Raw genomic sequence first — 12,420 nt, forward strand, 5'->3', positions numbered from 1 at the left:
GGTGTGTGAGCTCTGGTATGTGCGCCTAAAGGAGGCTAATCGTGCCTCTCTGTTTCCCTACAGACAAAGCAACCTCTGAATAGCCCCTAACCTGACCTCGTCACTCAGCGTTGACCTCAGCCCTTGTTTGGTGATTAATTACCCCTCCCACATCACCTGTCTCGCTGCAGCGACGCAGACTCATGCACACATGCAGGGTTGCAGCTCCCTTGCTCTCAGCTGTGAGTGCAGATAAGAAAAATAGCACAGTTAGCACATCCAGCGTTATTTGCTCACCTCTTTCTCAAACAGAGGTAAACCTGCCTCTGATAGCACAATTACAAAGTGTACATGCCGCCACATTCGCTTGCTCAACCGTGCGGGTTAAAGGTGAATGAAGAGTTGATACTGAGAGTAAAGCTACACACCTGCTTTATCCTGTTGTGCAGGAAGCAATGAATGAACCACAAACCTCATCTGTGTCACTGTACAGTTTCCATATTGGAAAGTAACCTGCTGTAAAATGTGATGAAGTAATGGAAGTTTCTTCTTTTTTTGGCCACATATCCACCCCCCCACCCCCCCACCCTCAGACCTGCTGCTGGAGGTTCAGACACCCACTTCCTGGCACTTCATCTCAAGGTGCCTCTATGCACACGCCACACAAACAGGAAACAGCCCTCTTTCATGTCCCTCAAACTGCATGCAGTTTAACAGTTTAACACTCACCTGGTTTAGTTTGACGCGGGGAAACCTTACCTGGTTTTTCTTTTCTCCTGACCTTATTAAAACCCAAAAAGTAGGAAAGGTTTGACGTGGTAACCTTTCCCTTTGCAACTAACTAGGATTGCACATTTGATTAGAAATACAAACATAACCATAAGCATTGTTAATACACCAAATAAGGAAATATTCTGTTCTTTTACATTATTTGGGATGTTATAGTGATGTTTTAGGTTACAAAACTCCAACAGCAGAAATCGTGATAGACCTATTGGAGATTTTGGGAGGGGCAGTGCTGCACAGATACAGAGCATATGAACATCCTTCTGTCTGTGAGACCCGAAACAGAAGTGATTACTCAGTCTCTGTAGCAGACCTCTGAAATATGTCATGTTTATAAGTAATTCTTGTAAAAGCCATAAAGTATAACGTTGATACAACAATGTTAAGTATGCTTTGGAGCTGTGAAAGAGGGCCTGTGGTCTCCAGGACCCCAAACAAAACACCCTTCTTCTTCTGTGTTTGTTGTTGATCATGCAGTGAGGATTTTATTGGCAGTCGGTCATGAATTCTCGCTGGTTGTCAGTTTGTTCTACACATTGTGGTTCTTGTGAATCTCAGAAAGTTCATGTTTGGTAGGCTGTTTCCCAGTTTAACTTACTGGGGCTGCATGCAGAGATGCAGGTGAAGTGACACAAAGCAGCTCTCAGCAGGCAGGCAGCTCGTGCAGAGATGGAGCTGGGGGGGTGGGAGGGCGGAGAGGGAGTAAACCAAGAAGACAGGAATCTACCAGGACCTGGTCCTCTGGAATAGAGCAACACGGAGGCCTCCGCGGGTCAGCTGTGACGGGTCAGCACCCACCATTGTATGGAGGAAAGGGAGTTCCTGTTCCGGCTCATTTTTGCAATCTGAGAGAATATAAACATGGACGGACGGAAGCGTCCAGACAGCGAGCGAAAGCAGAAGCTGTGTCGATGTTGACGGGAGTGTTTGAAGGGGAAGCTCCAGTGTGTTGTTTCTGAAATCAAACACTGCTCCGCTTGTATTCATGGTGGAGTATAGATCGTTATCTACATGTAAAAATATATAAATCTGACCACACACGGGACTGTGCTATGTATTTTCATAATCCTGTCAGCCTCAGACTCAACTGTTGATCCCATGCTTACCGGGAATATCCTCACACACTTATTGATCAGCTCACTTGTAACCTCAGAACCACTGATCAGGTGATAACCTCCGTTCATCACACTTTTTTATTCTTGGAAACGTAACAGTTACAGCCCCCCGATCAATACTTTTGCTGAAACCAGGAGTGCCGAGTCTTTGCTTAACCAAACCTGCTCAATAAGAGTTTGATCATCTCCAGGTCAATACCCCTGACTGCTCTGCGCAGCTCACCAATCAACTTCCACCACAGTGAAACTCCCTTTAGTTCTGCATTATGCACAGACCAGCGCAGCCAGTGGGCGTCTTTTATTTCCCATTTCCCCCATGCGTGATTTTATCTGTGAGCAACGTTTGTAAACATATTGTGTCCCTTTATGTGAAGCAGGAGCCTTCTAAGGCTGACAGTGAAGTATTATGGAGTCAGTTGGCTTGAGCCCGACTTTTTTAGCCCCTGTTTGTTTATATTTTGGTCAGCTGGCATAATTAAAAGCATCCCGATTCGGTTGTTGCTGTTCCTATTTACGACGTCCCCACGGGTTGACAGACAACTATAACTCCATGACTTTCATTACTTAAGAATGTCATGGGTCTTAAGCAAATTGAGTCATAAGGGGCATGTTATTTCTGTGACAGAGGATTTATGGGGCGTGCCTCTGATGTAAAGCTTCAACAAAACTTTTAAGTCCCCGAAGGCCTGAATTATGTAAATGTTAAAGTGGCTTCTACTAACACCCAGAATCAGTCGTGAGAAGTTCGATTTGAAGCTGGAATATTAAGTAAGAAGATCAAATCTACACAGCAGGCATTTGAAATGTTCACTGCACAGATTTCTAAGGACGTGATTTTAATTCCAATACGTGAGCGATGCTTTGCGTCTGTGAGGTGTAGGAGCATCTAAATCTGCATGACTTCCCATGATAACCATTGCACACGACTCGTTACACAGTTCAACTTTTCAAAAAATACGGGGTTTATTGACTTAACTGCAATCAATACTTACAAAAGAGGAAAAAAAAAACAGGTTTTCATATAAACTCACAGAAATTACTGTAGTGAAAAAAAAACATGGCTGAAAAGATACATTCAACTGTTTTACTTTCTTTGTGTCAAAATCTGCTCACCTCTTCCAAACACGTGAAGGCAACACAGAACAAGTGACTTAATAAAATTAATTGTCCTCCATTATCAAATATAAAAGGCAGAGAAGCCTTAGCTACCTGGAATGTATTCAAAGAGGCACTTTCAATGGACAAGAGGGGGCCAAGCAAGTGCGTCAAGCATCCAATCAAATTAAAAGAAAAACAAAACTTTTCTCAACCCATTTGGTCACAGCTATTGCTTGTAATAAAAGACTGGGTGTAAGAACATTACTGACATTTCAACATTACCAGTCTAACTTGGAGAGTCTCCTAAACCAGTGATGTGAGGTCAATTAGCACCCCTTTTCTTCCACCGTCAACCCAAGAGTTGAATCAATGTGATAACAGTTAGCTACTGTTACTGTCAGATTACTGTAAGAAGTGGAGGGGAAAACAGGAATGAATACAAGCAAATCTAGTTTAGATGGAATTGCAGTCCAATAAGAGGGAGTAAGAAAAAAAAAGTACAATAAATAATCAAAACGCAAAACGTCTTTTTTTGCATTTTTTTTGCTTTAAATTAAGTTTCATTTTTGACAAAGTGTAGTTGCAGAACAAAAGTCATTGAAGTACAATATATTAACTGTGAAAAAAGGAAAACTGACAAAAACGTCTTCACAATCTTTAGATTAATATGGAAGATCATAATTTAACATAAAAGAAAATATATTCTATTGTTCATTATCCAGATAAATACAAAACAAAATTAACAAAAAATGCATATGATCACCAATAAATATGTTCTGATAAGTTAAATAAGCAGTGACAAGCAAACCTTCTGTCTGGAAAGTTTCTCAAACAATAATAACCGTAATAATAACATTAATAAAAAATAATTATCAAATAAAGAAAGCAAAAGGGATGTAATGAGTACAGAGTGCTCCGCGGAGCAGGTTCTAAAGTGGGGAGAAGTAAAGTAAAATAGCTTGGAGATCCGATCTTGTCAAGTCGCAGGATGTACAACTGCACCATGGGAATGCTGGAATTCCCCAGATCGTCGAAGATGAAGGGGGAGGCAGGGTTGAGAGGCAGGACAAAGTCTTACAGGTTTAATGATCAGTTTGATATCAAGACTTCCTTCCCAAAAAAACAAAAAAAAAAAAGAGCCAGTGACCAGCAACAGGAGGAGAAAACTCAGGAGGGGGAACATAACCAACTTCCAGTTCAAAGTCCTTCCTGCAGACTCACCCAGTCCACAATTACATAAGACGGGCTTGAGAAGAACCGTGACGGGGGGGGCAAATGAGAAACAACCAAAAACAAACAGTAGTCCATTCACCCTAAACACATGCAGAAACCGCCCCAGGCACTTTTTCTTTTTAAAAACTATTCATATCTTTTCAGGGTCTTTATTTTTTTTTCCTTTTGTCTTAACTCAGTCTGTAAAAACGGCTGCGGTAGATCTACAGTTACGTTAGTGAGCACCCTCTAGCTAGCTCAGGGGAAGTGGTATCGTCAGGGAGGGAGGGGGAAAGAGGGAGGGAGGGAGGGGAGGGGAGGGGGTTGGGGGCTAGTGCAATGCACTCCCCTTTCCAAGGCCACTTGTGCTGCTACACATTCAAGAACAAATGAAGAAGAAAGAAAAAAAAACAAGTGGCACCTGGCAAGACAGTCAATTCTTGTTCTCATTATTTTCATTGTTCAATTTCCTCTCCTTTTTTGGCACTATGACACATGGCAGGGTATGTTTCGAAACTCGCTGTGCAGATCGACAGGGATGAAATGATCATTTGAGAGTGTTCCCTTAAGTGACTACATCCTTACAATGCTAACAAGGAACTAACACGGTGTCTTGTGTAAGGGAAGACAGGAAAGCTTCAGAAAGGGGCAGAGGTAGAGGGGAGTGCCGTGTTCTCTTTGTGTCATCGAACTTAAAGTCACTGGTGGATACGTGCAGTCTAATCATCAGAGATGGAGAGGCGGCTGAAGATGGGAAGGCGGCGGGTGGTGTCCAGCGTGGGGGACTCAGAGCCACTCAGGCTCCCTCCAGAGCTGCTCTGGTAGCCCTCCTGGTCTGACAGAGAATCGGGAGGGCTGGATGGAGACTCAAACATCTGAGGGGACTCCAACATAGGTCTGAAATAGTAAGGCGTGCTTGTTGGAGAGGGGGGTGCAGGGGTGTTGGGCTCTGTGCCTACAGGACCGGCACTGAGGCTGGGCCCAAACAGGTTGGCCAGCTCCTGGCTGGAGTAGGTGAAGGGGTTACTGCTGGGCCAGTCGGGGACCTCATCAGGGAAGAACATGGGTGGAGGGGTGACCGAGGTGGGGCTGTCTCTCAGCCCAGCTGAGCTGGAAAAGCCTGCGAAGCTGTAGCTGTGCTGCAGCCGAGGCCTCTCCATCTTGTTGGAAGAGTTAAGAGGGGAGGACTGCTGGGGAGGTCCACGGCGCTCCTCTGCATTGTGGATGAAATGGCAGCGCGGCCCGTATGGGCAGAATCCGATGGTGTGGAAGGTGCGGCACAGCTCAGTTTTGTATTTGGGATGGCGGCTCAGGCTGCGCAGTTCATGGATTCCGTGAGCAAACTGGCATTTGTCTCCGTACTTGCAGGAGCCGTTCTCCTCGAAGGGCCTGCAAAGCTCCGTCTTGTAACGGCTGGAGTTCACTTGGCTGCTGCCGCTGGTGGGACTGGCAGGGCCCAGGCACTTGTTGAGGAGCCTCTCGCCCGTCTCAGAGAAGGAGCGGTCTCGCAGGCGGTTCTCCTTGTTGTTGCTGGCATTGCCAACCCCTGAGATGAGCGAGGAGTGGTCCGCTGCCTTAAGGCTGTTCAGAAACTGGTTCTGGCTGAACTTTGTACTGCTGACAGAGTGCCGCCGCTGGTACACGCCTCCCACCGAGGGAGACCCCACCGCCTTCCTGTCCAGCAGGGCTCCGGCGGGGCTGGAGATGGGCACGTTGGTGCCAGTGCAAGGGACAGACATGGGATGGGGAGCACCCAGGTTGTTGTTGTAGCTGAGCAGTTTGTTGTTCTGCAGAGACACAAAAAATACACATCATTAGAAAAAATACTTTTCACCAACACTGACAGCCAATGTGGTCCTGATTTTAATGAGAGCTGGTGGGCTGGAGGGGAAAAAAAAGCCCTCCTCTTGCATGACTGTTCTTTTTGGCTCTGACAACATGAGCGGATACAGGCCTATAGAACAGCAGCTGGTTTGGCAAGCTGCCCTGGTGAGGAATGTGTGCCTGTTTAGTAAATGGAGCAGCAGCACATGAGAGGCCACAGGGCTGCTAGTGGCTACAAAGAGCCTCCATCATTTGAAAGATAATGAAAGTGGCGAAGCATCCTGCTGAATTACAAGGCAGAAACTCTGCCGGCCAATACACTTCCGAACTACAGGAGACGTCGGGTTAGTCCCTGATTTACATAAGCACAAAACCACCAGAGAACAAAATCTCAACAACCGCCACGAAAAGAGGAAAACTTTGCTTACAACAGGAATCTGACACTGAAAACATGAAAATGTATGCAAACTACAACTGTGCAGTGGCGCTAACTAACCGGAGAGCCGTTACCATTTTGAAAACAAGTAATTACCCAACAAATACTAACCAGCGCTAATCACAGGCACAGTTTTGTAGGTAAAAGCCGGACAAATCTGATCAATGATTAGCGAGCATGTGGCTGCTTTGTGAGGAGTATTAAAAGTGGCGCAAAGCTGCCCCCATTTAAAAGTAACAAGACATGAATTAACTGAAGCTAACGCTAACGGCCGTTTGCGCTCGAAACTGCGCCGTAAAACTACGAATATTAAGCAAGCTGATGTGGCACATGTTGAATATATCAAAGTTTCCCATTTCGACAACTATTACGGTAACAGAAAGTTACCGCCATGGCTTCGGCACACTTTAGAGGCAGTCAGCTGAACGTGAATAGGAACATTTCGACAGGAAACAGACGTAAAACAGGCAAACAGTCAAGTCAAAGCGAGACGAGAAAACACACAAATCAAAACAGCCAAACAGAGGAGCCTCCGCACAGGCGCGTCACGGCAGAGGGCCGCGGGCATGCGGCTCATCATTCCTCCACAGCGGCTAACGCTGCAGCTAACAGGCTAACAGCAGTTCACACTAGAAACGACCAGAGAGGGGAAAAAAGTTGCCAAGCTACCTTGTTCATCACGTCGAAGTCGAAGAAAGGCGACACCACGGCTGTGGTCATCTTTGCAGCGACCGGAATCAACTCAAAAAAGTAGTAAAAAAAAAAAAAACAAACTGCTTGTCAGAAAGTTGCGCAGGTCTGCTGAGTGTCTGATCCGCAGCTCCTGTGTATTTTTGACCCAGCAGAACTCCCCCTCTGCCCCGCTCCAGCCCCGACATTTGCTTTATAATCCTCTGCAGGAGGAGCCTCCAGCGCTGGGCGTCAACTTTCTGCTAACTTTTTTTTTTCTTCCTCTTCTGCGGGGATAAAACTTGCAGTGGTTTGTCAGTTTGTTTGAGATTACTACACTGTAGCACGCAGTATGAATACTAAACTTTTATTTCAGAGCTGCACAGGCCCACAGTTAAAATACCTTTATCTCTACAGTGACACAGTTTCTGAGTTTATCAGGAGTATACATAAAAAAAAAATAGTGCATGTTCTGTTCATTAACTTTGTCCTAACTTTAATGTGCAAGTAAATCTATAAAAATAATAAAGTTAGCATGAGCAGATTTTAAAGTCCAGTGGCAAAATCAGGCTACAACTTTGTTTCCGTCTCTCTCTTGAGGAAGTCTGGTGCTTTAACAGTCTGGAGTTGTTTACTGGGAGGCGCTACACTATCCTCAGGCTTTCAGCTACCATCCACTACTCTGTAATTAATTTACTCTTAATTGCTGGACTGTAACGTCACTTGTGGGACTTTCCGGTGAATTCAGGCAGCCAGGGCTTTTAACTCTTTCCCCACCACAACTATTTCCTCATCTCTCTCTTTTAACTGTTCTCACACAGCCCCTCTCCTCTTCCTCTCCAGCAGGTATTATGCTAAGCAGAATATGTGCACGGAGGTGTGTGTCATTCCATCAGCGAGGCGATAACCCGATATATGAGTGATCTCACCAGATTCGACCACAGGCAGTCACAATGACGCTTGCAGCCACATTTGAAAGAGCCTGGCTGCAGAGAGAGAGGAGTGAAACCTATACAAATCTATTGTCGCCCCATCGTCTTCCTCCCTCCCGCCCTCTGAATCCATGACAGAGCAGCCATCGGCCATGTGCAGAGTCAATGTCAGGGTTGGGTTGCGAAAAGAAAAGAGGGAAGAGAAAGGCAGGGTTGGGGGAGAAGAAAAGAAGCTGTTAACAAAAAAAAGTTGGAGCTGGAGGAGGGGATGATGGCGTGAGGGGGAGATTTACGGGGGACGTTTATTACTACAGAGCGCAGCCCCGGGGAGGTGAGGGAAGAGGGGTGGGGAGAGAGAGAGGCAAAACATTCCCTTTTTCCCTTCCTCTTCTTTGCCTATACAGAAGCCACACAGGGGGTGGAGAGCTTTGTCTCACTGCTGGCAGCCGAGGAGGAGGCAGGGGAAGTTGTTTTTGTACTGAAATGTTGAATTTAGTTAAGATCCACGTACAGGACTGGATGCAGCATGGCTTCTCTCCATCTCAAACTGCTCATCTGAGTCTCGCTCCTTTTTGTTTTCTCTCCCTGTGCGTTCAGAAAAGTACATGTAACTTCAAGAGATCTCCTGGACGCTGTCAGCGGAGAGCGAGGGTGTGTGTTTTAACATAAAAAGAGTTTTTACGAGCCGGGGCTGTGTGGAGTAATCTCCCCCTGGAGTGTTTTCACATACGACCGGGTGGGATGACAGACTTGCTGGAAATCACGTCTGCAGTTCAAAGGCCCTGTCACTGATTGATTAAGTAGATCAGATCGATTGTCTCCCTCTGAGGAATAACTACAGCACTGAAGCGGGAGGGGAATCACTGCATTTTATTCCCTGAAATATAAAAAAAAAAAACTGGTGTGAAATGATCTAAAGAAGTCGTAATGTGTCACACATTATACAGAAGCAAAGCTTATTTCAGTACAGTCCCTCCACTGCAGGCCTATGATGTTGGAGCAAATAGATTCTGCTGCAGATTTGAACTCTACAAGGTCAGCAGGGCTCAAAACTCAACAGCAAGTTGCTGACTCCGATGGAAACGTCCTCCTTACTGGACCTTGGCCTCGAGAAGCCTTATACACTGCAGTTGTTTACTTTAATACTCTCAGATGTATTGTGCTTGCCTGATATTGTGCGATGCAGTTAGCCTTCCAGGTTTAGGAGGAGGCACCTGTTTCCTGCCAAAATGAAAATCTAAAAAAAAAAAAAAAAAGAAAAAAGAAAAAACCCAGAAAAAGTCAAGCTGCTCTCAGAGGAGTGTCAGACGTGTTCTTGTTGCAAAGACAAAGACGTAGTTTTGACACGGGGCCGTGCACATGTTAACACACGCCGCTTGACTTTTTGCTTTTTAATATTTTGTTTTGCTGAGAAGTGATGTGACTTGAAAAGCATTTATACTGCTGAGATTCCCTGAATTCAACACAAATCCTTCCAGCCCTGCAGTGACTAACTTAATTTGTGTGGAGCAAGCAAAATCATACTTCCTCAATATCTTTATCTTCTTTAGATTAAACTTATATCGAGCATTTATCAAATATGTTTTTCCTTTAAAACATGCCAAGAAAAACATCAAGTCCCTAAATGGGATTTTTCGGCTGAACAGAATATGAAATATTCACTCATATGTGACATCTGTAAATTAGGGCTGTAGCTAAAGATTGAATGAGATTTATCCCAAGGTTTTTTTTTTTTTCTGATTTATTGTTTGGCCTCTCAGATGTCAGAAAATCATGAAAAATGTCCCTCTGAATGTTTTCACATGTCTTGTTTTGTTCAAATAACAATCCAAAAAACCAAATATTTTCAGTGTACGATCACATATGTCAGAGAAAAGCAGCACGCCGTGCCAAATGTAAAGCTGGCAGCGGAGAATGTTTGGCCCTTTTGTTTGAAGAGTGGCTGGTGGTTGCAGATTATTTTTCTGTTGACTGACAAATCGATAAACGGGCTAATTGTTTTGACTCTAACTATGTGCTTTCCATCACAGCTTGTGAAAGTGAAGGATGGAATATTTATGAGGTTTTCCGGCCCGATCCTTCAAACTAGATCTCAGCTCCTCGGCCAGGATTTTCCTCTCACTGTTGACAGAGCCGAGTTAATTTCTGCAGATTTGTGCTCCTCGAGGTCAGGCCTGTCCTCCTCTGGCTTGTAGGCGCTATCAGTCTCTGTTGGAGCTGCAGTTACTCACTGCTCAGCCTCTGCTGGATGGTTTGATTTCTGCCTCCTGCACTGTCGACTCCGATGACCCCCTCCTCAGAGGGGAGGATGGGGATGAGGCTTGAGGTCACTGATAAGGTCTAAGTGGGATGACTGGATGTTAAAGTTTTATCTAACTGAACAGGAGATGAAAGAAAGTCCTGGAGGAACACAACAAATTGGAAGTGGTCTGCAGTAGCAGCTGTTGTAGCTCCTCTCCACAGCCAGTGGAGGGCAGAGTTCTTCCTTTTCTCTGTCCCCTTGTTGCAGCATTTCTTATTTACTCCACTCTTTTTATACAGCATTTAAAGAGTCTCCATGTTTACCTAAAGCACAGATTTAGACGATCAGAACAGTTACTCCATGAGGGAGAATTTCTAAGATTGTATAAGCAGGTCAGCGCAGTCCGCCAGGCAGCTCCTTGTGTGGCTTTGAGGTGAATTAGGACTCAGTACAAGCCTGTGTGTTGTGTAATCAGCCTTTCCACTGACACACTGACTCACTAGCCTTATATGAAGCAAATAGACTTATCAGCTACAAAACACAAATGCTCACTCTAGTTTTGTGGTAATCTCAAGCTGTGCTGCACCGCATCCCACTTAGGGCTACCACAGGCCCCTGAAATGACACCGTAAAGGAGAAATAAATAGTATTTTTACTGCATCATAGTACATCAAATATAATCTGAGTATGAGAGTGTTGTTTAAAGTACTCGTGCCTGAGCTGTTTGCCACATTCTGACAATCTAGATTCTTAATTTTCCAGCTTAGGTATCTGTGTTGGAAAAAAAACACTCTCCCCCCACACACACTTGCATTTTCAATTCCATAACACTGAAGTGTATTATGAGCAAGTGTAAGTGGAACATCGCCTCTTCATGAGAAATTCATTTGGCATCTTGTATAATGTGGTGAAAATATTGCATGGTTATTTGTGTCAATAACAGGCGAGCATGCAGTGGTGGAAAATCACATCCTTGACTTACGTAGCATTAGCATAATGGAGAAAAAGTCCCAAATTCTGAATAAGAAAGTACAGAGTTTTGTTTTTTTTCACTATATAGAGTAAAAGTACTCGGTATGCAAATCTTAATGAGTGTTATTTATCGCACATTTTATCATTTGATTTTTTTTACCAGATGTATTTTGCTGTTGTAGTTGGTCGAGGTGGAGCTAATTTGAACTGCTTTATGCTGTGCTTTCTGCTCCTCACAACACAAGAAATATACAAATGGATGAATAAATATGCACCATGTTCTATATTAAAGCTGAAATTAAGTTGATATTTCTATGTAATTTTAGCATAACTTAGCATACAATGGAAATATTCAAGTAAAAGTACCTAAATATTGTATTTAAGTACAGTACTTACATTTACAGTATATTTCAGCGCACGAGGCATGATATATAAACTGTCAGTCAGAGGTGAAACATCTCATGGCCTATTAAAAGCCATAGATTACTTAACGCTCCTATAACTTCCTGTTTTTTCTCAGCATGTGAGCACATCTTTCGAAACACTGACAGGACAGCTAATCAGCCCGATGACTGTTGAGCAATCGGCGGTTAAATGGGGTTTGATTTGTTAAATATGTTGTCATGCGTCGGCCCACGTTCGCTGTGACAATGCGAGGGTTCAGTTTCTGTGTACATTCTCCTCCCCACATCCCAATTTGTGTGATCCGGTTAAGCTTTGACAGCCAGGACTCCATGATTGCCTTCTTTCATGTCTCATGGTATGTTTGCCAAATTCATATGGGAGGACTGTGGTCATCTTGCAGGGTGAAACTAGCCTCAGAGGAAGAGGGTGAGGGAGAGAGAAGGAGGGAGGGAGGAAAATAAGAACTAGCAGCGATTAATTGTCCATAAGAGTAGCCACAGCATTGTTAGTGGTGAACCACCAGCTGCTCTTGCTGATGTTGTTCCCATGAATCGCTCCAACATGCCCATCCACTCACTTCCACTGGCCTTCATCTCACACTGGGTGGGATGCGGCATCAATGCGAGGCTTGGCTCATTTGGTTAGCTTTGACACGTCACATCGTTACAATCGCGACCAGAGTTCAAAACAAACACCATCTTCGAGATGAAAGTCTTTGGCCCTGTCAGTGTCAATTCGCAGTGAAACAGA

General features: G+C 44.5%; 1 protein-coding gene across 1 annotated transcript; it reads right to left on the bottom strand.

The window, feature by feature from the left end:
- Positions 1 to 2,818: 2,818 nt before the first annotated feature.
- Positions 2,819 to 7,307, bottom strand: zfp36l1a (zinc finger protein 36, C3H type-like 1a). The gene is made up of 2 exons (XM_076749168.1): positions 7,120 to 7,307; positions 2,819 to 5,977 (listed from the first exon to the last, which is right to left on the bottom strand). The coding sequence occupies exons 1-2, from the start codon at positions 7,168 to 7,170 to the stop codon at positions 4,910 to 4,912; spliced, it is 1,119 nt and encodes a 372-aa protein (XP_076605283.1). The 5' UTR covers positions 7,171 to 7,307; the 3' UTR covers positions 2,819 to 4,909.
- Between the last annotated feature and the right edge of the window lie 5,113 nt (positions 7,308 to 12,420).

This window comes from Chaetodon auriga, chromosome 14 (assembly GCF_051107435.1).
Source record: "Chaetodon auriga isolate fChaAug3 chromosome 14, fChaAug3.hap1, whole genome shotgun sequence".
Classification (NCBI taxonomy): domain Eukaryota; kingdom Metazoa; phylum Chordata; class Actinopteri; order Chaetodontiformes; family Chaetodontidae; genus Chaetodon; species Chaetodon auriga.

What these genes read in the sequence shown, in the direction of transcription:
- zfp36l1a (XM_076749168.1), bottom strand. Translation starts at nt 7,170, where the DNA reads ATGACCACAGCCGTGGTGTCGCCTTTCTTCGACTTCGACGTGATGAAC. An exon ending in ACTTCGACGTGATGAACAAG is followed by an intron (nt 5,978 to 7,119) that starts GTAGCTTGGCAA and finishes GTGTCTCTGCAG; the next exon opens with AACAACAAACTGCTCAGCTA.